This window comes from Coregonus clupeaformis, chromosome 2 (assembly GCF_020615455.1).
Source record: "Coregonus clupeaformis isolate EN_2021a chromosome 2, ASM2061545v1, whole genome shotgun sequence".
Classification (NCBI taxonomy): domain Eukaryota; kingdom Metazoa; phylum Chordata; class Actinopteri; order Salmoniformes; family Salmonidae; genus Coregonus; species Coregonus clupeaformis.
The window spans coordinates 95878-118651 of NC_059193.1; the positions used below are offsets into that span (position 1 = coordinate 95878).

At 42.3% G+C, this 22774-nt stretch overlaps 1 protein-coding gene across 1 annotated transcript; it reads left to right on the top strand.

Moving 5' to 3' along the window:
- The first annotated feature begins 895 nt into the window (after positions 1-895).
- LOC121577090 (endoplasmin-like) lies at positions 896-22248 on the top strand. Its single transcript, XM_041890861.2, has 16 exons — positions 896-1041; positions 1711-1813; positions 2261-2402; positions 11957-12073; positions 12368-12699; positions 12922-13033; positions 13314-13433; positions 13598-13714; positions 13909-14124; positions 14340-14405; positions 14600-14869; positions 15344-15589; positions 18454-18590; positions 18802-18880; positions 21374-21610; positions 21712-22248. Exons 1-16 carry the CDS (start codon positions 993-995, stop codon positions 21733-21735), a joined length of 2367 nt encoding a protein of 788 aa, XP_041746795.2. The 5' UTR covers positions 896-992; the 3' UTR covers positions 21736-22248.
- Positions 22249-22774: the final 526 nt, after the last annotated feature.

Below are 22774 nucleotides of genomic sequence, written 5' to 3' on the forward strand. Positions count from 1 at the left end.
CCATTAATGACCCATGGACTCAGACCATATAGAGATTGTCCTTTCTTATGGAAGGCAAATTGCTGCTCTATATGATTTTCAGTTTTCTAAAACATTGAACGGTATGACATGCAGAAAATTCAGAGGTTGAAAAGGAAGGGATATATACAGCTCATTTTCTTCAAAGTCGGCTACAAATACACGCATGCATGCATGCATCCATGCATGCACACACACACACACACTAACACAAACACACACACACAGCATTATCACCACTTCACCAAAATTACTCCAACTCCTAGTTGTTGAAGCTGTAGACCACTGACAGTGTACTGCAGATATAATTATCTATCTATCAATCATATCAAATATTTCAGGTTATCCCAGAAACCTAGATGCTGCTGAGCTGACTGTGGTAAGTAAACATGTCTGCTCATGCCTCCTGCATATGCATAGATTTATGTGCATATATGGGATTTTCCTGTCCCTAAAATATCCTATCCCTCTGCCTCTCTTTATTGCATGAATTAATGTTTCTTATGTTATGCATTATGAATGTCTGGTAGGCTATGAGCTTCTGTAAGTGAACAAAACATAATTATAGTGAACAAATAGAATATTGATCAATAATCATAATTAAAATACAATGTATAATCTGCAACCACTGTTTGAGCAACATGCGCGGTAATTGTTTGTTGAGCAATAATCTTTTCTGCCTCAACTAGTAACACTGAAATAATTATTTAGCCAATGGTTACAAGACACGATTTTCATGTATGAAGTTGTAATGGAAGACGTCTATTGGGAGAAAATATCCTGTAGATTGTGAAATGTCCTGCTGCTATTGGCTGAGGTTTGTGCGTGGTGTCCTGTGATTGGTCCGTTATGGGGGTTATTAAAAGGAGCGCTTTGGGTGGGAGTACGAGCTTGTCATTCTAACTTGCCAAGGCAGCGTTGATCCCCCGGCTTTTGTCTGAAGAGCTGGGTTTCATTCAATCATATTTCACAAAATGAAGCGGATTTGGGTTATTGGGCTGCTCTGTGCACTTTTAGGATTCGGTGAGTATCTGAGGATAGGTTGTGTTTTTTAACGGCATTTGTCCATATGAGCTAGCTTGCACTTGAACCTGAGTTCCTTCATTTCTAGCCAGGTAAACTAACATTAGATGGCTAGCCAGATAGCTAAAAGGCAAGCTTGCAATTCAAACTAACAGTTAGCTAGCTAGTTAGCTAGCTATGGACATCACTGGGCTTTTATTTGTAAGAATTCACGTTTTATTTATTGGAATTGATTTTAGGAGATTTGTTCACTGCTTCACACGTGTTTCTGAAAGTTTCCTTACAGGCTATAAGCAAACATCCGTCCTTATCCTAGCTTACTAGTTAACTAGTTAGCTAGTAACCCCAGATAGCCCTACACCCACTCTGATTATTGATTTGCTGCTAGCCTTGGCTTGCTCATCCTAGTGATCTCAGTTTGCTATAGCCAAAATACAGCAAATGCATCTAAATAATAAATAAAGCTGTTTAGCTATAGCCCATTAATGAATATTTTAAATATGATGTACCAGGTGGAATACACCCCCCCCCCCTCCATCTATTGCATGCAATTAATGATCTTTCAATCCAGCTAAGGTAGCTAGATCCATATTCAGCCTCTGAATAGGTGGCCCTTCAAATAAGTCCATTCACCTAAGTCATCTCCTAACTACTTTGTTCTTATTTCAGCATCTGTGAGAGCAGAAGATGGACTTGACATTGATGGGACTGTTGCAGATGATCTGGGAAAAAGCAGAGATGGCTCCAAGACAGATGACGAGGTGGTGCAGAGGTAGGTCAAAGAGGAAGAAACCTTGAGAGGAATTAGATTCATAGGGGAGGTCACAGCATCTCATAGCTGGGTTGTGTTCATTAGGCACCAAAAGAAGGTAAACCGACAAACAGGGATGCTTTACAACTTTTTCTGTCTTGTGCCCTAATGAACTGAACCCTGTTGTGTGTACAGTATTTGAACAGATCTGACAGAAAATGACACCGTACACTTTGACATGTCACTATGCCATGACCGTTTGGACTAGGCCTACCCCTGGTAGATGCTTGATGCACCCTCTCAAGGACACTCATGCCCATGGTCTACATTGCTGACTGTGAATCAGACCTTCTTTAGATCAAACATGTTCTTGTCAGCAATGTTAAAAGCATTGTATAGGGAACAGAAATGTGATGAGTGGTCATTGATTAAAGTGATTAGTCCCATTTCAATATCACTGATTTCCAGGGAGGAGGAGTCTATACAGCTGGACGGGCTGAATGCAGCTCAGATAAAAGAGATCAGAGAGAAGTCTGAGAAACACGTCTTCCAGGCAGAGGTCAACCGCATGATGAAGCTCATCATCAACTCACTCTACAAGAACAAGGAGGTGAGTGGTGGTGGCTGGGAACGAACACTCACGCACACAGGTTGGGAACAGCCCTTATCCTGAAGTGGAGTTGCAAGATTCTGAAAACGTCCCCAAAATTGGAGGAATCCCAGCTGGAGGGTTCCCTTCCTGAATATTCCCTCCTGATTCTGGGAATCCTCCCAACTGACATTTCTGCCTTGTTGATAGTGCTAAGAAGGCAGAGCAGTGCTTTATATGGACAGACTTCTCCTCATCTTAGCTACCATTGTATCTAGATGTTTTGACCATGACAGTTTACAATCCACGGTTACTCCAAGCAGTTTAGTCACTCAACTTGCTCAATTTACACATTATTCATTACAAGATTTAGTTGAGGTTTAGTGAATGATTTGTCTCAAATACAATGCTTTTAATTTTTGAAATATTTAGGACTAACTTATTCCTTGCCACCCATTCTGAAACTAACTGCAGCGCTTTAAGTGTTGCAGTCATTTCAGTTGCTATAGTAGCTGACGTGTGTAGTGTTGCGTCATCCGCATACATGGACACACTGGCTTTACTCAGTCAGTGGCATGTCGTTAGTAAAGATTGAAAAAAGTAAGGGTCCTAGACAGCTGATCTGGGGGATTCTACCTGGATTATGTTGGAGAGGCTTCCATGAAAGAACATCCTCTGTGTTCTGTGAGACGGGTAACTCTTTATGCAGGGGGTGTAAAGCCATAACATAAGTCTTTCCAGCAGCAGACTATGATCGATAATTACAATTTTTACATTTTAGTCATTTAGCAAACGCTCTTATCCAGTGCGACTTACAGTTAGTGAGTGCATACATTTTTCATACTGGCACCCCGTGGGAATCGAACCCACAACCCTGGCGTTGCAAGCGCCATGCTCTACCAACTGAGCTATAATGTCAAAAGCCGCACTGAAGTCTAACAAAACATCCCCCACAATCTTTTTATCATGAAGTTCTCTCAGCCAATCAGTCATTTGTGTAAGTGCTGTGCTTGTTGAATGTCCTTCCCTATAAGCGTGCTGAGAGTCTGTTATCAATTTGTTTACTGTAAAATAGCATTGTATCTGGCCAAACACAATTTTCTCCAAAAGTTTAAGGGTTGGTAACTGGCTGATTGGTTGGCTATTTGAGCCAGTAAAGGTGGCTTTACTATTCTTGGGTAGCGGAATGACTTCTGCTTCCATCCAGGCCTGAGGGCACACACTTTCTACTAGGCTAAAATGGAAGATATGGCAAATAGGAGTGGCAACATTGTCCGCTATTATCCTCAGGAATATTCCATCCAGGTTGTCAGACCCCGGTGGCTTGTCATTGTTGATAGACGACAACAATTTTTTTCACCTCTTCCAAACTTTACGGAATTCAAAAGTGCAATGCTTGTCTTTCATAATTTGGTCACATATACTTGGATGTGTAGTGTCAGCGTTTGTTGCTGGCATGTCATGCCTAAGTTAGCTAATCTTGCCAATTAAAAAATCATTAAAGTAGTTAACAATGTCAGTGGGATTTGTGATTAATGAGCCATCTGATTCAATGAATGATGGAGCTGAGTTTGCCTTTTTGCCCAAAATGTCATTAAAGGTGCTCCATAGCTTTTTACTATCATTCTTTATATAACCTATTTTTGTTTGATAGTATAGTTTCTTCTTTTTATTTAGTTTAGTCACATGATTTCTCAATTTGCAGTACGTTTGCCAATCGGTTGTGCTGCCAGACTTATTTGCCATACCTCTCAACCATACAATTTTTCAATTCCTCATCAATCCAAAGGGATTTAACAGTTTTTACAGTCATTTTCTTAATGGGTGCATGCTTATTAGTAACTGGAATAAGCGATTTCATAAATGTGTTAAGAGCAGCGTCTGGTTGCTCCTCATTACACCCCACAGACCAGCAAATATTATTTACATTGGGCTCCCGAGTGGCGCAGTGGTCTAAGGCACTGCATCTCAGTGCTTGAGGCGTCACTACAGACCCCCTGGTTCGATTCCAGGCTGTATCACCAGCCGTGATTGGGAGTCCCATAGGGCGGCGGCGTCCGGGTTTGGCCGGTGTAGGCCGTCATTGTAAATAAGAATTTGTTCTTAACTGACTTGCCTAGTTAAATAAAGGTAGAATAAATAAATAAACAATCAACATAAGAATCACTACAAAACGTATTGTATGACCTCTTATACACTAAGCCTTTGGCACTTTGGTTTTCCTAGATATGGCTACTATATTGTGATCACTACATCCTATGAATTTGGATACTGCTTTAAAGCTAATTTCTGCAGTATTAGTGAAGATGTGATCAATACATGTTGATGATTTTCAATCCTGTGCTGTTTGTAACTACCCTGATAGGTTGACTGATAACCTGATCCAGTTTGCAGGCACTGGTTACAGTTTGAAGATAGTTCTTGAGTGGGCAGCTTGATGAAAGCCAGTCAATATTTAAATCACCCAGAAAATATACCTCTCTGTTGATATCACATACATTATCAAGCATTTCACACATTATCCAGATACTGACTGTTAGCACTTGGTGGTCTATAGCAGCTTCCCACAAGAATGGGCTTTAGGTGAGGTGGCTGGACCTGTAGCCGTATTACTTAAACAGTATTTAACATGAGATCCTCTCTAAGCTTTACAGTAATGTGGTTCTGATAGTCAGAATGTAAAAGTAATTTGTTACAAGCAAGGTATTGACTTCATGAACCTTGTTTCTTAGGCTACATATGTTAATATAGGCTATTTTTAGCACTTTTCTGATTTGCTTGATTGTTTTTAATGCTTTACTGGGAAGCTTATCAGAAGTGTTATTTACATTGCATTATCATGTTATTTACAGTGCATTCGGAAAGTATTCAGACCACTTGACTTTTGCAAATGTATTAAAAATAAAATACCTCATTTACATAAGTATTCAGACCCTTTGCTATGAGACTCGAAATTGCGCTCAGGTGCATCCTTTTTCCATTGATCATCCTTTAGATGTTTCTACAACTTCATTGGAGTCCACCTGTGGTAAATTCAATTGCTTGGACATGATTTGGAAAGGCACACACCTGTCTATATAAGGTCCCACAGTTGACCGTGCATGTCAGAGCAAAAACCAAGCCAAGAGGTCGAAGGAATTGTGCGTAGAGCTCCGAGACAGGGTTGTCGAGGCACAGATCTGGGGAAGGGTACCAAAACATTTCTACCGCATTGAAGGTCCCCAAGAACACAGTGGCCTCCATCATTCCTAAATGGAAGAAGTTTGGAACCACTCTTAGAGCTGGCCGCCCGGCCAAACTGAGCATTTAGGGAGGTGACCAAGAACCCGATGGTCTCTCTGACAGAGTTCCTCTGTGGAGATGGTTGTCCTTCTGGAAGGTTCTCCCATCTCTGCAGCTCTCCACCAATCAGGCTTTTATGGTAGTGTCTAGACGGAAGGTTGCAATGCACATCAACATCTTGAATCATGCATTCCTGCTAGATGAAACCACTTATTTATTGAATAACCCCTGTTGTCTATTACACCGAGCACTGTGAATTACATTGAAATATATTTTTTTTATATTGCGTGACGCCGTGCTTTTTTTGAGGGGGGGGGGCGACCAAATCATGGGCTGGTGCCACCAACTGAAAAAGCTAGTTGCACCAGTGGGGGAAAAAGTTTGTCCGGAGCCCTGCCAGGAGAGGCACTGGGTGTGCACCCTTTTGTTCCAGCCCTGCTCTAACACACCAGATTCTACAAACTGCTCAACGGGATCTTGTTAAGCTGGATCAAAAGCCTGCACACCAGTAACCTAGATCTCCAGATGGAGAGTTGACCACGTGTCTTACAGTAACGGTGCTATATATTTGACTCTAAGGCAGGGGTGTCAAACGTCCGGCCCACGGGCCGGATCAGGCCCGCAAACGGGTTTAATCCGGCCCGCGAGATTTTGTAAAGTATAAAAATGTGCTGCAATTTTTCAATAAGAAACTGCTGTTCCATTTGCGTCCACTGGATGGCGCAATGGCAATTGTGTTAAGCAAGCAAACTGTTTATACCGGGGCAGAGCAAGTAGGTCAAGCAAGTGCAGCCAGTCCAGATGAGCTACTTTGTTTTGGCCGGGATATTTATTACGGCTTCTACTTTTAACATTATGTGCTTTGGCACCCTCATTGCCCCAATATGTCTGTCAAAAAAGAGAAGTGGACGCAGTGTTCCAAGAAAAATGGTCATCCTCCTATTTACTCACGGAATTGAATGGGAAAGCTGTATGTTTGGTGTGTTCACAGCATGTTGCAGTGCTGAAAGAATATAACCTTCGTCGCCACTATGTGAGTCTTCCTGCCGACAGATATGACAACTTTCAAGGACAGTGGAGAAGAGAAGGTGAATGAACTGTTGGCGGGTCTGAAGAAACCGCAGTCTGTGTTTACTCACAGCTGAGACATCAGTGACGCTGCAGTGAAAGCTAGCTACCTCATTGCTAATGAAATCGCAGTGGCTTCAAAACCATTTAGTGAGGGTGAATTTGTAAAAACATGCATGATGAAGGCAGCGGAGATTGTGTGCCCTGAAAAGCGCCAGGCTTTTGCAAATATCAGCCTGACAAGAAACAGTTGCAGACAGGATTTCCGATCTTTCAGTGCATTTGGACAGCCAGTTGAAGCAAAAAGTAAAGTCATTTATTGCGTTTTCGGTTGCAATTGATGAAAGCACGGACATTACAGATGTTGCACAACTGGCCATTTTCATCCGCGGAGTTGATGACACATTGACCGTCACCGAGGAGTTGGTGCCGATGACAGATACAACGACAGCAGCTGATATTTTCACCGCACTCATCGGCTCGCTGGACAGGGTCGGAGTGGACTGGTCCCGCGCTGTCAGCCTGGCTACAGATGGTGCGCCCTCAATGATCGGGGGGAAAAAGCAGGCGTTGTGAGAAAGTGCAATCTGCAAATGGAGGATGTGATTTTTGGACTTTTCACTGTATTTTGCACCAGGAGGCTTTGTGTTGCAAGTCATTAAAGATGGATAACGTCATGAAGGTGGTCATCCAAACTGTTAATTTCCTCCGATCCAGAAGCCTGAATCACCGTCAGTTTGACAGCCTTCTCAGAGAGAAAGACCACATCTATGGCCTGTCATACCACACTGAGGTAAGATGGTTAAGCCGAGGTGCTGTGCTGAGGCGTTTCTTTGATTTACGAGAAGAAATTGAACAGTTCATGGAAGAAAAGGGCAAACCAGTGTTAGAATTTCATTCTGCAGAATGGATGCAGGACCTTGCATTTATGGTGGATGTTACAGAGCACCTGAATAACTTGAACAAACAGCTGTAAGGGCGCAACAAAGTTGTCACGCAGTATTATGACAGCATAAGTTCTTTCAAGTTGAAGCTGTCATTGTGGGAGATGCAACTCGCCGGTGGTGATGCAGCTCACTTCCCCTGTCTGAAAAATGTGTGCGCGACCCAACATGTGGCAGACATGAAGCGGTTCAAAGATAAAATAACGGGACTGTTACGGGAGTTTGAGCAACGCTTTCAGATTTGGAGAAATACTTCAACGTTTTTTGCTCGCCATTCACCGTGAATCCCTCTGATCTGCCCGTCAGCATCCAACTTGAAATAGACTTGCAGTGTGACTCGGATTTGAAGGGCAAATTTGCCACAGCTGGCTTGGACACATTTTATCAGAATCTCTTGCCAGGTTACCCCAACTTGACAGCCCTCGCTGCAAAACTGTTGTGCATGTTTGGAACCACATCTTTGTGAGCAAGTTTTCTCTGTAATGAGAAATATATACCAACCATGATTTTACCGGTCCGGCCCACTTGGGAATAGATTTTCCTCCATGTGGCCCCTGAGCTAAAATGAGTATGACACCCCTGCTCTAAGGCATAGTTTCACTATGGTGTTGAGTATCATTATACTAAGATGGTATTGGTATCGAAGTTAAAATTCTGGTTTTGTGGCAACACTTCAAGCTAATGATTAGCCGATTGGGGTAGCCTAAACAAATGCCGATGGGCAACCCCATGTTTCAGCCATCTATATCCTAACCCAGGGGTTCCCAAACTTTTTTTGGCCCACGACCCCATTTTGATATGTGAAAATGATCACGACCCCAACCATGTGAAAGAAAATAGGTGATTTAACAGCCATTGTTTACTTTTTTTTTAAATTGGGGCTTTGGCAGTCAAACATTCTAACAGTAGTTCTGATTTTGTATTCTCAACTCACCATCATATACTTTTAATGCGTGGCTATGACAGTCAATTGCAAATTAGTCTGACATAAGACAGATTATCTCACAACTACTAATGAGATGGCTGTGCCCTGAAGCATGTTGCGTCGGAGCTTCTCAAAGTCAGTGGGCGTGGTCGACAGTGCGCAGCTCATCTCTCCTGTCACATCCAACCTGGATCGATATTTGTTTTTCATGCAGAGAAGATCACTGAATCGGCGTACCATGAGTTTTAACACTCGGAGGGAGACGCCACCGTATTCCCTTTTGAGTCAGGAACCAAAAGTCCTCCATAGTGATGCGTGAATGCATTGTCTGCAGCATTTGGTCACATGACAGCTCAATCAGCTACAAGTGCAATCGAACCTGCACATCAAATGAGCAAGGATCACATTCAAATGGATTTCGCAGATTCTGTCACTCGTCTGTAGATTTATTTTGGTATTTGCCCTGCATGCTTGTGTTGAGTTCGTGTAGTTTCCCAAATATGTCTGTTACGTCGGCAAGGAGACAATTTTATTTTCATTACAGTTTACTGTGTTTTTTACATCCATTATGAATGACAACAGTTCCTCTCTCAATTGGAAAGATGTTTCGAACATTCCCTATCGATAACCACCACGCCTCGGTGTGAAATAGAATATTGTCATGTTCTGATCCCATATCTCCAGAGTTTGTTGCAAGACAGGCGTGCGCGATATAGTTTACAATCTAAGTTAACTGCGTCAATTCTGAGTTCTGCGCTCAGCTCTTTTGCCACCAGTTGCTCTCGGTGTATCCACTATAGTAGTTCAGTGGGTGTATTATACAGTGCGTCCATATGGCAGAGGGAGACACATTAATAACTAGAGTGCAGAGGCCTACCCACTATCCCGTGATCGATGGAGACCCATCTGTGCAAAATCCCACCATTCGATCCTGTGGAATCTGTTTTTCGTCAATATAGCAACACAGCACACTGAACATCCCCTGTGCCGTTTCATGCTCGGGAATCGTGAGACAGAATATGTCCTTGTGAATAGCATCCCCCGAGATGTAGCAAACAAAAGTCAATGCATGGGCGTCTCGGCCCTCACAGCTAACATCCATTTGGAGAGCATAAGGTGGGGAGTTTGAGTCAGTTTCATCTTGATTTCTAGCGATAATGAATGACAGCTTTGCACACTCTTGGCATTCTCTCAACCAGCTTCACCTGGAATGCTTTTCCAACAGTCTTGGAGTTCCCACATATGCTGAGCATTTATTGGCTGCTTTTCCTTCACTCTGCGGTCCAACTCATCCCAAACCATCTCAATTGGGTAGAGGTCGGGTGATTGTGGAGTCCAGGTCATCTGATGCAGCACTCCATCACTCCTCCTTGGTCAAATAGCCCTTACACAGCCTGGTGGTGTGTTGGGTCATTGTCCTGTTGAAAAACAAATGATAGTCCCACTAAGTGCAAACAAGATGGGATGGCGTATCACTGCAGAATTCTGTGGTAGCCATGCTGGTTAAGTGTGCCTTGAATTCCAAATAAATCACAGACAGTGAGAACCACACATGCAGAGATCATCCATTCACCTACTCTGCGGCGGTTGGAACCAAAAATATCAAATTTGGACTCATCAGAGTCCTGGTCTAATGTCCATTGCTCGTGTTTATTGGCCCAAGCAAGTCTCTTCTTATTATTGGTGTCCTTTAGTAGTGGTTTTTTGCAGCAATTCGACCATGAAGGCCTGATTCACACAGTCTCCTCTGAACAGTTGATGTTGACATGTCTGTTACTAGAACTCTGTGACGCATTTATTTGGGCTGCAATTTGAGGTGCAGTTAACTTTAATGAACTTATCCTCTGCAGCGGAGGTAACTCTGGGTCTTCCTTTCCTGTGGCGGTCCTCATGAGAGCCAGTTTCATCATTGCACTTCATGGTTTTTGCGACTGCACTTGAAGAAACTTTCAAAGTTCTTAATGTTCCGTATTGACTGACCTTCATGTCTTAAAGTAATGATGGACTGTTGTTTCTCTTTGCTTATTTGAGCTGTTCTTGCCATAATATGGACTTGGTATTTTATCAAATAGAGCTACCTTCTGTATACCCCTCCTACCTTGTCACAACACAACTGATTTGGCTCAAATGCATTAAGAAGGAAAATTCCACAAATTAACTTTTAACAAGGCACACCTGTTAATTGAAAGTCATTCCAGGTGACTACCTCATGAAGCTGGTTGAGAGAATGCCAAGAGTGTGCAAAGCTGTCATCAAGGCAAAGGGTGGCCACTTTGAAGGATCTCAAATATATATTATAATTTAACACTTTTTGGGGGGGTTACTACATGATTCCATATGTGTTATTTCATAGTTTTGATGTCTTCATTATTATTCTGCAATGTAGAAAATAGTAAAAATAAAGAACCCCTTGAATGAGTAGGTGTGAACTTTTGACTGGTACTGTATGTGTGAGGCAATTAAGGATTCATTATCTGTAATGGTTATGATAAATTAGGCATTGTTCACTGTTTGCGTATAGTTCATTTTTTTTTCGTCCTAAAAATAGCTTTTATTTATTGTATGTGTATTATATATATATATATATATATATTTATTTATTTTGGAGTACGCAAATAAAATAATGTGAGTACTTGAACAGTCAAAGGTCAAATGACCATCCCTAATCAATTGCGTCCGGTAATATCAGTCTCTGCAATAGTGTGTGGTTTCATAGCGTAGTGGGCTTAGCCATTCACTGTGGGAATGATTCAAGTGTAGCCTTTTCCCATGATCTAAGGCTACTTTCTGGTTGAATTTTAACTAAGATTTGAATCATTTTAATTGAAGGTTAACCACATTACAATGATTGAGACAAAGACTATTATATTTCTGTTTTTAACAGGATTTCGGAAATTCTCCCGTGACCCTATTTTTAAATCAGGTGACCCCACATGGGGTCGCGACCCATAGTTTGGGAACCTCTGGCCTAACCACTATTCTACATCAGTAAGCCTACAGAAGAATGCTCATTGCTAATAGCACATCTGCCTGACAATATTAACCATGTAGGCTATATCCTTTGAAAGAGCCCTCCCTAAAAACACTACTTTTTGCCAACATGGGCTCATTTCTGGAGGGGGATATTAGCAGGTTTGTGGTGCGCGCAGACCTCAAATGGTATTCCATTGCATTCCAATTGGCATTAAAGGCGTGAAGTCTTAAATTCAACTTGATGGAACCTGCAGATACCCTGAATAAGTTAATATTATGACTCCAGATTGTAGATTCAGTAAAGGTTGAGTGGATTTATCCAAACCAAGGGAGCGAATAGGTGTAAGTCAACCATAACCATCCTTTACTCCTGTGTGTTGTAGATCTTCTTGAGGGAGTTGATCTCCAACGCCTCTGATGCTCTGGATAAGATCAGACTGATGTCTCTGACCAACGAGGACGCGCTGGCAGCCAACGAGGAGCTCACCATCAAGATCAAGGTGTGTTTCATGGTCAAGTCCTCACAGGTTCAATCTCAATTCCTCACATCCTTATCAACCGTACAAAGTTCCTCACTTCGGCCCTTCTTCTCCAGTGTGTTTTGAGACTGTTAGGCGAGGATGCAAGGAATCAATGAAAGCTGAATTGAGGAAGAGCCAATCTCTTAACAAAAAAAAAAAAATGTATTTGACTGATCCATTCCACTTCATAAGACATGGAAATCATAAGAGAAATACCATTAGGACTTCTGTTCAGCTTGAGCTTAGCTTTCTTCTTAATCTTCTCCTCCCCAGATGGACAAAGAGAAGAACATGCTCCACATCACCGACACGGGCGTCGGCATGACCAAAGAGGACCTGGTCAAGAACCTGGGTACCATCGCCAAGTCGGGCACCAGCGAGTTCCTCAACAAGATGACCGAGATTGAAACCGAGGGCCAGTCCACCTCTGAGCTTATTGGCCAGTTCGGTGTGGGCTTTTACTCTGCCTTCCTGGTTGCCGACAAGGTGATCGTGTCTTCAAAGCACAACGACGGCACACAGCACATCTGGGAGTCTGACTCCAATGAGTTTTCTGTCATTGAGGACCCCCGCGGGGATACGCTCGGCAGGGGCACCACCATCACGTAAGTGTCTCCAATGGAGTACTCCCAAAAGTGAAAACCCCGCCCATCTGGCAGGGCTCCAAGTATTTTTAAATGTTTTGAATACTAGGTGATGGTATTCATACAGTGGCCATGATTTTAATGAACTTGTTATGTAGCATTGAAAGATAAGATGACACGGGACGAAAGCCCACAATGAAACCAATGTACAAAGCCTTGCATTTAGAGTTTTTACTCTTCCAGGTTGGTGATGAAGGAGGAGGCTACAGACTACCTGGAGCTGGAAACCATCAAGAACCTGGTCCGGAAATACTCGCAGTTTATCAATTTCCCCATCTACGTCTGGGCCAGCAAGGTATAGGAGTGGAACTATACTGTACTTTATCTCCTGTTCTCTCCATCTGCACTGATTTTGGAAAATCATTGACAAGTGAAAACATTATGGTGGTAATAGCTCATCATTAGACTGGCTTTCATCTGGTCTGTTTTCAGATCAGTGCAGATTAAGTAGAGGACGGATTTGAGACAATTGAGAGGGCGTCATATTTCGTTGTCAATGGAACAACCCATGGTGTTTTTATAGCAGTGAGCTGTAGAAATAACATTTTGCCATGTTCCCTTCTCTCCCTACCCAGACAGAGACTGTTGAGGAGCCCATCGATGAGGACACGGAGGCGGCCAAAGATGCCACTGAGGATGAGGTAGAGGTAGAGGTAGAGGTAGAGGAGGAGGAGGACAAGCCAAAGACCAAGAAGGTAAAAAAAGTTTTTATTTTAGTTCAGTGTTTCCCAAACCTCTCCTTCAGTTCCATTTATTTGATATATTCCAATACTAGCACACCTAATACAACTAAGCCATCGATTTTCATTTTGTTAAGTGACTTTTTAAAAACCCAAACAACTTAATTCCTTTGGTCCAGGTTGAGAAGACTGTGTGGGACTGGGAGCTGATGAACGACATCAAGCCTATCTGGACGAGACCAGCCAAAGAAGTAGAGGAGGACGAATACAAGGCCTTCTACAAGACCTTCTCCAAGGTATGCAGTCTGCACCTCCTCTTGACATTTCTTCCTCCCACTGAGTTTTTCCTAGCTAATGTGCCTCTTTTTTTGGTCTTTGGGGTCTAGGCTGTGTTACTGTAAAACATTGACAACTGCTGATATAAAAAGGGCTTTTATAAATACATTTGATAGAAAAATCTATACAATTAGAACACCGATCTTCCCTCCAGGACACAGACGAGCCCCTCTCCCACATCCACTTCACAGCCGAGGGTGAGGTCACCTTCAAGTCCATCCTGTTTGTCCCCGCTGCCGCCCCCAGGGGCATGTTCGACGAGTACGGAACCAAGAAGAACGACTTCATCAAGCTGTTTGTCCGTAGAGTGTTCATCACTGATGACTTCAATGACATGATGCCCAAATACCTGAACTTCGTCAGGGGAGTGGTGAGTGAGCCTTGTTGCGTACTTTACATGACGGAGCTTCTAGGACTATGGGGGCTTGGATCAATATAGGAAATTGCAAACGTTTGTTTACTTTCTGAATTGACTGAATAGAAATTGATTTTTGACCCCGGACCCTGCTGTACAGTTGCATGATGGTTCATTTAATAATGTAAAGAGTTTCTCTGTGATTTATGATAATGTGATTGTTTTGTTAGGTGGACTCTGATGATCTGCCACTGAACGTGTCCAGAGAAACCCTGCAGCAACACAAGCTGCTCAAGGTGAGCCTCTCCAATCTCAGAATGAACAAGTTCAGACAGTTAACCTATCTATTTCGGTCAGATTTCTTCTCTTTGGTGCCTACTGAAGATGACGATTTGAACATAAAATGACTTATCATTAACCAATGTAGTGAACAAATATGATCTTCATAACTAAAAGTCCCTTCCTCCCTTACCTTTTCCACTCCATCCAGGTCATCCGTAAGAAGCTGGTGCGTAAGACCCTGGACATGATAAAGAAGATTGCAGAGGAGCAGTACAATGAGAAGTTCTGGAAGGAGTTTGGCACCAACATTAAACTGGGTGTGATCGAGGACCACTCCAACCGGACCCGTCTGGCCAAGCTGCTGCGTTTTCAGACCTCCAACAGCGACACAGTGCTGGCCAGCCTGGAGCAGTACGTAGAGCGGATGAAGGACAAGCAGGACAAGATCTACTTCATGGCCGGGACTAGCCGCAGGGAGGTGGGTAGATTTTGACTGTGAACACTCCCCTCCGTATAGTATAGAGCCAAATTAAAGGTTTTAGCTTCACTGTCCAAGTGCATAAGGAGGGGAGTGTACTGTAGGTATAGGTGACTCTGGTGTAATGGGAGGAGGATGTATAGCAGATAAAGGAGAAGCTGTACTTCAGGACCAGCTACATGGTGGACCATAAATTGGATTAATTAAAACGCTATCCTCTTCTCGCTCTTCCCTTGTGACTTTTCCTCCCTTTCTTACCTTGAACTCTGACGTTTTCAACCGAGGTCAAGGTAAGGCAGAAAGTCACATCTCCGAAAGAATCTGAATGCAACCACGGTCTCAGCTGGTCCCAATTCGCTCACTACTCCTTCCCCTTGGCCCTTCGACGTTTGCAGATCTGTAAGGAGTAAGTAATATAGTGAAGGTTAATGTTCCTAACCCTGGTCTTCCCTTGTGCAATGTCCTTTCCCCCAGGCTGAGTCTTCTCCCTTCGTAGAGAGTCTGTTGAAGAAGGGTTATGAGGTGATCTACCTGACAGAGCCAGTGGATGAGTACTGTGTACAGGCTTTGCCAGAGTTCGACGGTAAGCGCTTCCAGAACGTGGCCAAGGAGGGCATTAAGTTTGACGAGAGCGACAAGGCCAAGGAGACCAGGGAGGTCCTGGAGAAGGAGTACGAACCCCTCACCACCTGGATGAAGGACAGCGCCCTCAAGGACAAGGTAACATGCAGAACATGAATGTGAAAGACCAGACTTCAGACCACTTTTAAAAAAACAATGTTCATTTATCCAGACTAGGTTTAGTCATAATTAGGGCTGTGGCAATCATGACATTTTGTCAGCCCGTTATTGTCACGCAAAAGACTGCCGTGCTCACGGTAATTTACCCTTAATTAACAAACACGTTTAGCATCTCCACATATAGTTAAACCTAGCCTAATAAAATACATTTACGTCATTTAGCAGACGCTCTTATCCAGAGCGACTTACAAATTGGTGCATTCACCTTACAGCCAGTGGGATAACCACTTTACAATATGTTTTTTATTTTTTTGGGGTGGGGTAAGGGGGGGGGTAGAAGGATTACTTTATCCTATTCCATGTATTCCTTAAAGAGGTAGGGTTTCAAGTGTCTCCGGAAGGTGGTGAGTGACTCCGCCGCCTTAGCGTCGTGGGGGAGCTTGTTCCACCATTGGGGTGCCAGAGCAGCGAACAGTTTTGACTGGGCTGAGCGGGAACTGTGCTTCCGCAGAGGTAGGGGAGCCAGCAGGCCAGAGGTGGATGAACGCAATGCCCTCGTTTGGGTGTAGGGACTGATCAGAGCCTGAAGGTACAGAGGTGCCGTTCCCCTCACAGCTCCGTAGGCAAGCACCATGGTCTTGTAGCAGATGCGAGCTTCAACTGGAAGCCAGTGGAGTGTGCGGAGGAGTGGGGTGACGTGAGAGAACTTGGGAAGGTTGAACACCAGACGGGCTGCGGCATTCTGGATGAGTTGTAGGGGTTTAATGGCACAGGCAGGGAGCCCAGCCAACAGCGAGTTGCAGTAATCCAGACGGGAGATGACAAGTGCCTGGATTAGGACCTGTGCCGCTTCCTGTGTAAGGCAGGGTCGTACTCTCCGAATGTTGTAGAGCATGAACCTACAGGATCGGGTCACCGCCTTGATGTTAGCGGAGAACGACAGGGTGTTGTCCAGGGTCACGCCAAGGCTTTTTGCACTCTGGGAGGAGGACACAACGGAGTTGTCAACCGTGATGGCGAGATCATGGAACGGGCAGTCCTTTCCCCGGGAGGAAGAGCAGCTCCGTCTTGCAGGATATGTTTCCCATTCCAGAGCGAGTGTGCCACAGGTGGCCAGTGGCATCCTAATTGGGGAGGACAGACTCATAGGAATGGCTGGAATGCAATAAATAGAATGGTGTCAAACACATGCATGTTTTATACCATTCCATTCACTCATTCCAGCAATTGTTATGAACCGTTCTTCCCTCAACCTCCTGTGGAGTGCACATATGAAGTGGCTATGTTGAGCGTGAAAGTGATAATTTGAAACAGGTCCTATATGCTAGATTTAGAGTTATTTGGCAACATTAGTTGTGAATGATACAGACCTTAGAATGTCTTACAAATCTAAACATATATGGGCTGCATGATGCGACTATTGGCTATTGATGATTAGAGAAAGTCGCAAATAAAGCTTGCGCTCTGTTCCTTGCCTCGGGCTGTCTGTACTATTATATAAAATGAGTTTTGATTTAGAATGGCCCATTATCAAATGGGCAGGGGAAAAAGAAATGTCATCTGTATGCACTCGAATAGCGAATGGAGGCTGCGCGCTGTCCCGCCGGTCCGTTTTTCAATGATGCCTGTTAGGTTACTTCGGTTTTATAGCAGAGCTGTGCTTAATATCAGCAGCTGAGAAATAAAATAACTACTTTCACTCGTGCACTGTTTGTGGAGCATGTTCTCCCTGCGCGACAGGTGATATTCTGCCCAAACTGTATACCGTGGGCTCTCAACCCTGTTCCTGCATCTACCCGGTGCTTAATTTGGGAAACCAAATGATCTTTTGAACATCAACAGTAACATGTTTTCGCAACAAAACATATTTCACTAAACTGAGACCCCCTCTGCGCTCTGTATAAAGGAGAGCGAGGAGGAGATGGAAACGCACAGTAGTGAGATTCTGTATAGGTAAAAGGTAATGTCACTTAATTATGAAAAATAAAAATAATGCCCTATTGCTAGGTTATTCAAAATCAAATACAAATTCACTATAATTGTTGGCTGACTCTGCACAATGAACCAACAGCAGTCCCTAGGGCTATACGTTCTGACTCGTGGATAGACATTTTGGAGCGTAGCATAAGGTAACCAGTCCATCCAGTATGAATCATAATAGTAGTCCACACTCAAAGGCGACTACTCAAATTAGTATAGGCTAGACCAATTATGTACCAAAGACAGTTTTTCTGCCATCATCAAAATCATATTTTTTTTTTTTTTCATAAGCCTATGCATAAGCTCTAATATGCATATGGGTGATTTGAATTAATCGTCACCTTAGAAAGCGCTGTCCATTTGTTTAAGGCATGCGCGAAGAGATTGGTTGAGGGGTGCGTGGAGGTCGTCGGGGGGGCGGAGCTAGTTGGGTTTGTTGTGGATGTTGAGGGGATAAGAGTGTAAAAAATTTCAAAGCCTGTTTTGCACTCAGTTTCAACATGCTGTTGAACTTCTTTCTTCAAATTGATCATCACAGTGAGGTGAGTTTTTTAAAAGCACGATACTGATTTTTCGTTTGCATTGACGTCAGTGGTTAGAGGGACAATAGAGCCCTGAGTACCAGGCCATTAGGACCTGATGGTCGTTAGCAAGTTGGGTACTACCAAATCATGTCCAGAGTGCATAAAAGGAGATTACTGTGACTCAACGGTCACGTGGAATTTTACTGCAGTTATGACGGTAATAAGGTCACCGCAACAGCCCTAGTCATGATTAAAAACCATTCTCAACGGCAAATCCGGCCCTAAATGTTTTGGGATTAAATGATTAATAAAAATAAATGTTTTATTATTTGTGTGTAGATTGAGAAGGCTATCCTGTCCCAGAGGCTGACCAAGTCTCCCTGTGCCCTGGTAGCCAGCCAGTATGGCTGGTCCGGTAACATGGAGAGGATCATGAAGGCACAGGCATACCAGACAGGAAAAGACATCTCCACAAAGTGAGTGATCACTGTATGCACTTCAGGTGGTATTCTGAAGTTTTGAGCTTTTGTGTAACATCATTAATCTATAATCTATGTCAATGGGAGACTTGCATGAATATTTGCGCTAAACCGGGATCTCATTTCAGAATACCACCCTTCTATTTTTTGCTGTTACCCTTCTTGATCTCTTCCTTATATAATATTGTGTTCTGCTTTGTATTTCCAGTTATTATGCAAGCCAGAAGAAAACATTAGAAATCAACCCAAAGCACCCTCTCATCAAGGAAATGCTGAAACGCGTTTCTGTAAGTATTTATCACAAATACATAACCTTGTGAAGCTGTGTTCATAATACTCCATCAACTTGATTCTTGAGTGGTGCCAATGAGATCCAAGCCAGAGAATGTTCCTCATCCTTCATCAGTTGAGTGATGTCTGTGATACAATACATCTATTGATCCATTATACAGAGCTCCAAAAGTATTGGGACAGTGACCATTTCTTTTGTTTTGGCTCTGTACTCCAGCACGTTGGAGTTGAAATGATGTAATGACTGAGGTTAAAGTGCAGACTGTCAGCTTTAATTTGAGGGTATTTTCATCCATATCAGGTGAACCGTTTAGAAATTACAGCACTTTTTGTACATAGTCCCCCCCCCCCCCATTTTAGGGGACCAAAAGTATTGGGACAAATTCACTTGTGTGGATTAAAGTAGTAAAAAGTTTAGCATTTGGTCCCATATTCATAGCATGCAATGACTACATTAAGCTTGTGACTCTACAAATGTGCTTTTTGTTTTGGTTGTTTCAGATTTATTTTGTGCCCAATAGAAATAAATTGTAAATAATGTAATCATTCTGGAGTCACTTTTATTGTAAATAAGAATAGAATGTTTCTAAACACTTCTACATTAATGTGGATGCTGCCATGATTACGGATAATCCTGACTGATTCGTGAATGAGTGTGAACGTTAAACACACATCATACCCACAAGAAATGCTAACTTCTCACCATTACAACAACAGTGGAGGTTAGCATTTCTTGTTATTGTAATGGGGAGTGGTTCGCATGTCTTGGGGTATGATATTTCTGCGTCTAACTTTCTCACTCATCATTATTCACGATTCATTCAGCATTATCTGTAATCATAGTAGCATCAACATTAATGTAGAAGTGTTTAGAAACATATTATATTCTTATTTACAATAAAAGTGATTCCAAAATGACACAATACATTATTTACCATTAATTTCTATTGGCCACAAAATAATCTATGTACAGAAAGTGCTGTAATTTCTAAATGGTTCAACTGATATGGATGAAAATGGCCTCCGATTAATGCTGATAGTCTGCACTTTAACCTCATTGTATCATTCCAAAACAATGTGTCACTGTCCCAATACTTTTGGAGCTCACTGTATAGACACCGACAACTGAAATGGTAAATGTTGCTGTCAGTCTGGTGCTCTGTGGGTAGGTATTAATGTTTTAGTTTAATACTCTATCTGGATGTCACCGTCGACGAGTGTCTGCTAAATAGTGTTGAGTAGTGCACTACATTCTTCAGTAGCTTGGTGGTAGTTGAACAGAATTCAAATCTAGGTAGTGTTTTCAGTAGTTAATTACGTTCCGTGTAGCAAACTACACTACTTTTTTAGCAAAAAGAAACATATGGGTGAAGTAGGCAATTTCCATTTTCGGCATTAGAACTGGGCACGGTTTCCCAAAAGCATATTAAGGCTAGGTTCATCATTAGAACCATCGTAGGAGCATTGTTAAATCTCAGAGCTGTGGCTCAAAACCATCGTTATTAACGTTGCGCTTGAAAACGCTCGTAATCGAACATAGTCACATGGTTTATCTGTCTCTGTGACCTATAACTTCAGAACAAAATTGACTAGAAATACAAAGTTGCCAATGTCTTAATACAAACAAACGACCTATTAAAAAGATGCTTCAAATTAACTGAGAGAACTGAATTAAAATATAAATGGTAGTATATAGGCTTATTTCAGTCATATTGAAATGCATTTCATGTTCAATCAGTTCTATTTTGCTACTTGTAGACTACTCTCTGTGTAATATCTCCAATATATTTCATGTGTAGCCTAATGTGCGCAGTGAAATGCCAAATCAGTGATTTTAGTGCATTTTTATTGGGTAAGTATTATAATAAGCCACCAACATTATTTGCAGCTGTAGGTGGTAATCTCTCTAGGAGCTGATCCGTCATCAGTATTGTGAAATAATGTTAAGCTAAGATTTGAATGGAGAAAGCTGATCCGAGAGCAGCACTCACTTTCTTTCGATCCTATCAGTAGAGACACATACTCCAACGACGCTCTTAGTGACCTTTCTATCTGCGTGGTGTTTTGGGAAACGCATGTTACATCTTGGGCCGTTGTTGGATTCATCGTTAAAACACTCGTAACCTTAAGTTCCATCACTAGGAAAACCGGGCCCTGCCTAATTCTCACTTAGAACATCATTTTGGTGTTTTAATAGGTTTTTACCCATTCTGTTAAAATATGACCCCAAAGTGATTTGTTTTTGCAATTTGTAGTCTGACATTTCAGATATACCTATGATAATTGTTCACCAAGTAGTTTGGATGTATTGAACTGCTTTTTCAAATTAAATTTCAGTTAAATAGTTTACTTTTCTTAAGGTTTGCTTTAACTTAGTTTACCAAGCTACCAATTACATCACACTATCTTTTCAGAATAGCTTCCCCAACACTGCTGCTAAATGACAAGGAACTGTAAATAAAACAAATTTTGTATTCCTCTCCCCATAGACGGATGCCAAGGACCAGACGGCCTCAGACCTGGCCATGGTGTTGTTTGAGACGGCCACACTGCGTTCAGGCTACCAGCTCCAAGACACCAAGGCCTATGGAGACAGGATAGAACGCATGCTGCGGCTCAGTATGAACATAGACCTCAATGAACAGGTTGAGGAGCCGGAGGAGGAGCCTGAAGAGGCAGCAGAGGCTGAGGAAGAAGAGGAAATTCAAGATGAGGATGATGAAATGGTATGTTTCTACTAAGTCCAACAACTATGTTTAGGCCAGTATCTACACATTAAGTCATTCTTATGTCCTGTTACTAACCTTTCTTCCTCTTTTCCATATAGGTAACTGATAAAGATGAATTATAAAGCACAATGAGTGGGGGTGTGATGTACCTATCCTGGAGCTGAGCCACAACCAAGACCACCCATGGCCAACCAAGTCCTAGCCTTGAAATCCAGACAGAATTTAGTGTCATTCTGTATGTTTCACTCATTATCTATGAATTAGTCATTACTATAGTGAAACATAGTGTGATTCAGTCTGGATTTCCAGGCTAGCCAAGACCACCAACGGTCAGTGAAGACTAGCCTGGTCCCAGATCTGTTTGTGCGGTCTTAGCCTGGTCCCAGATCTGTTGGGTAAGACCGCACAAACAGATCTGGGACCAGGCTAAGTCGAGACAACCATGGCCACCTTTCACTCACTCGGGACGATCCTGATTAGTTTTCTTTTTTAAGGCTTGGGTTTGTTTTTTGTTTTTTTACATTCCTCATGATTGTAAATTTGTTAATATTTAACTGAGCTGTCTTTGGAAAAGATGAAATATGTGATCGATACTGTCACTTGATCCCATTAAATAAATATTTCCTGGGAAAAAAGGTTACTGTGTCTTTTTATATGGTGTGATGAATATAGTTGGTTAATGTATCTGCAACACTACTTTGTACAGGTGGAGTTCCTACTTTGGTCACTAGATGTAAAAATGAACTAAATACTCTATTGAATAAAGCAATACATTAACACATTTGACAGAATACTTTCCAAAATGTCTAAAGAATGTCATACTGTTGCAAGGTAGTCTCATTTCAATATTACAGAAGACCTGAAATGATAGATTACTGAAGTGATTTGTGGATAAACTATTGGCCATTGTGACAATGGACTGTTACACACTGGACCCTAGTGATTGTGTGAAAAGGAGCCATGTGTGTTTCTCTTTGTAGAAATGTATTTTTCTTTGCTCATGGCCTGACTTTCTACCTTTCTCACAATGATGAAATGGGTTAAATGGATGGCTTTATTGTAAATCGGAAATCTCTGACAAAGTTATTTTGTTTAAATGGTTGGAAACAGGGTAGTCTATTTGGGCATATTGCAACAAACATTGTCCAGCGTACTAACACA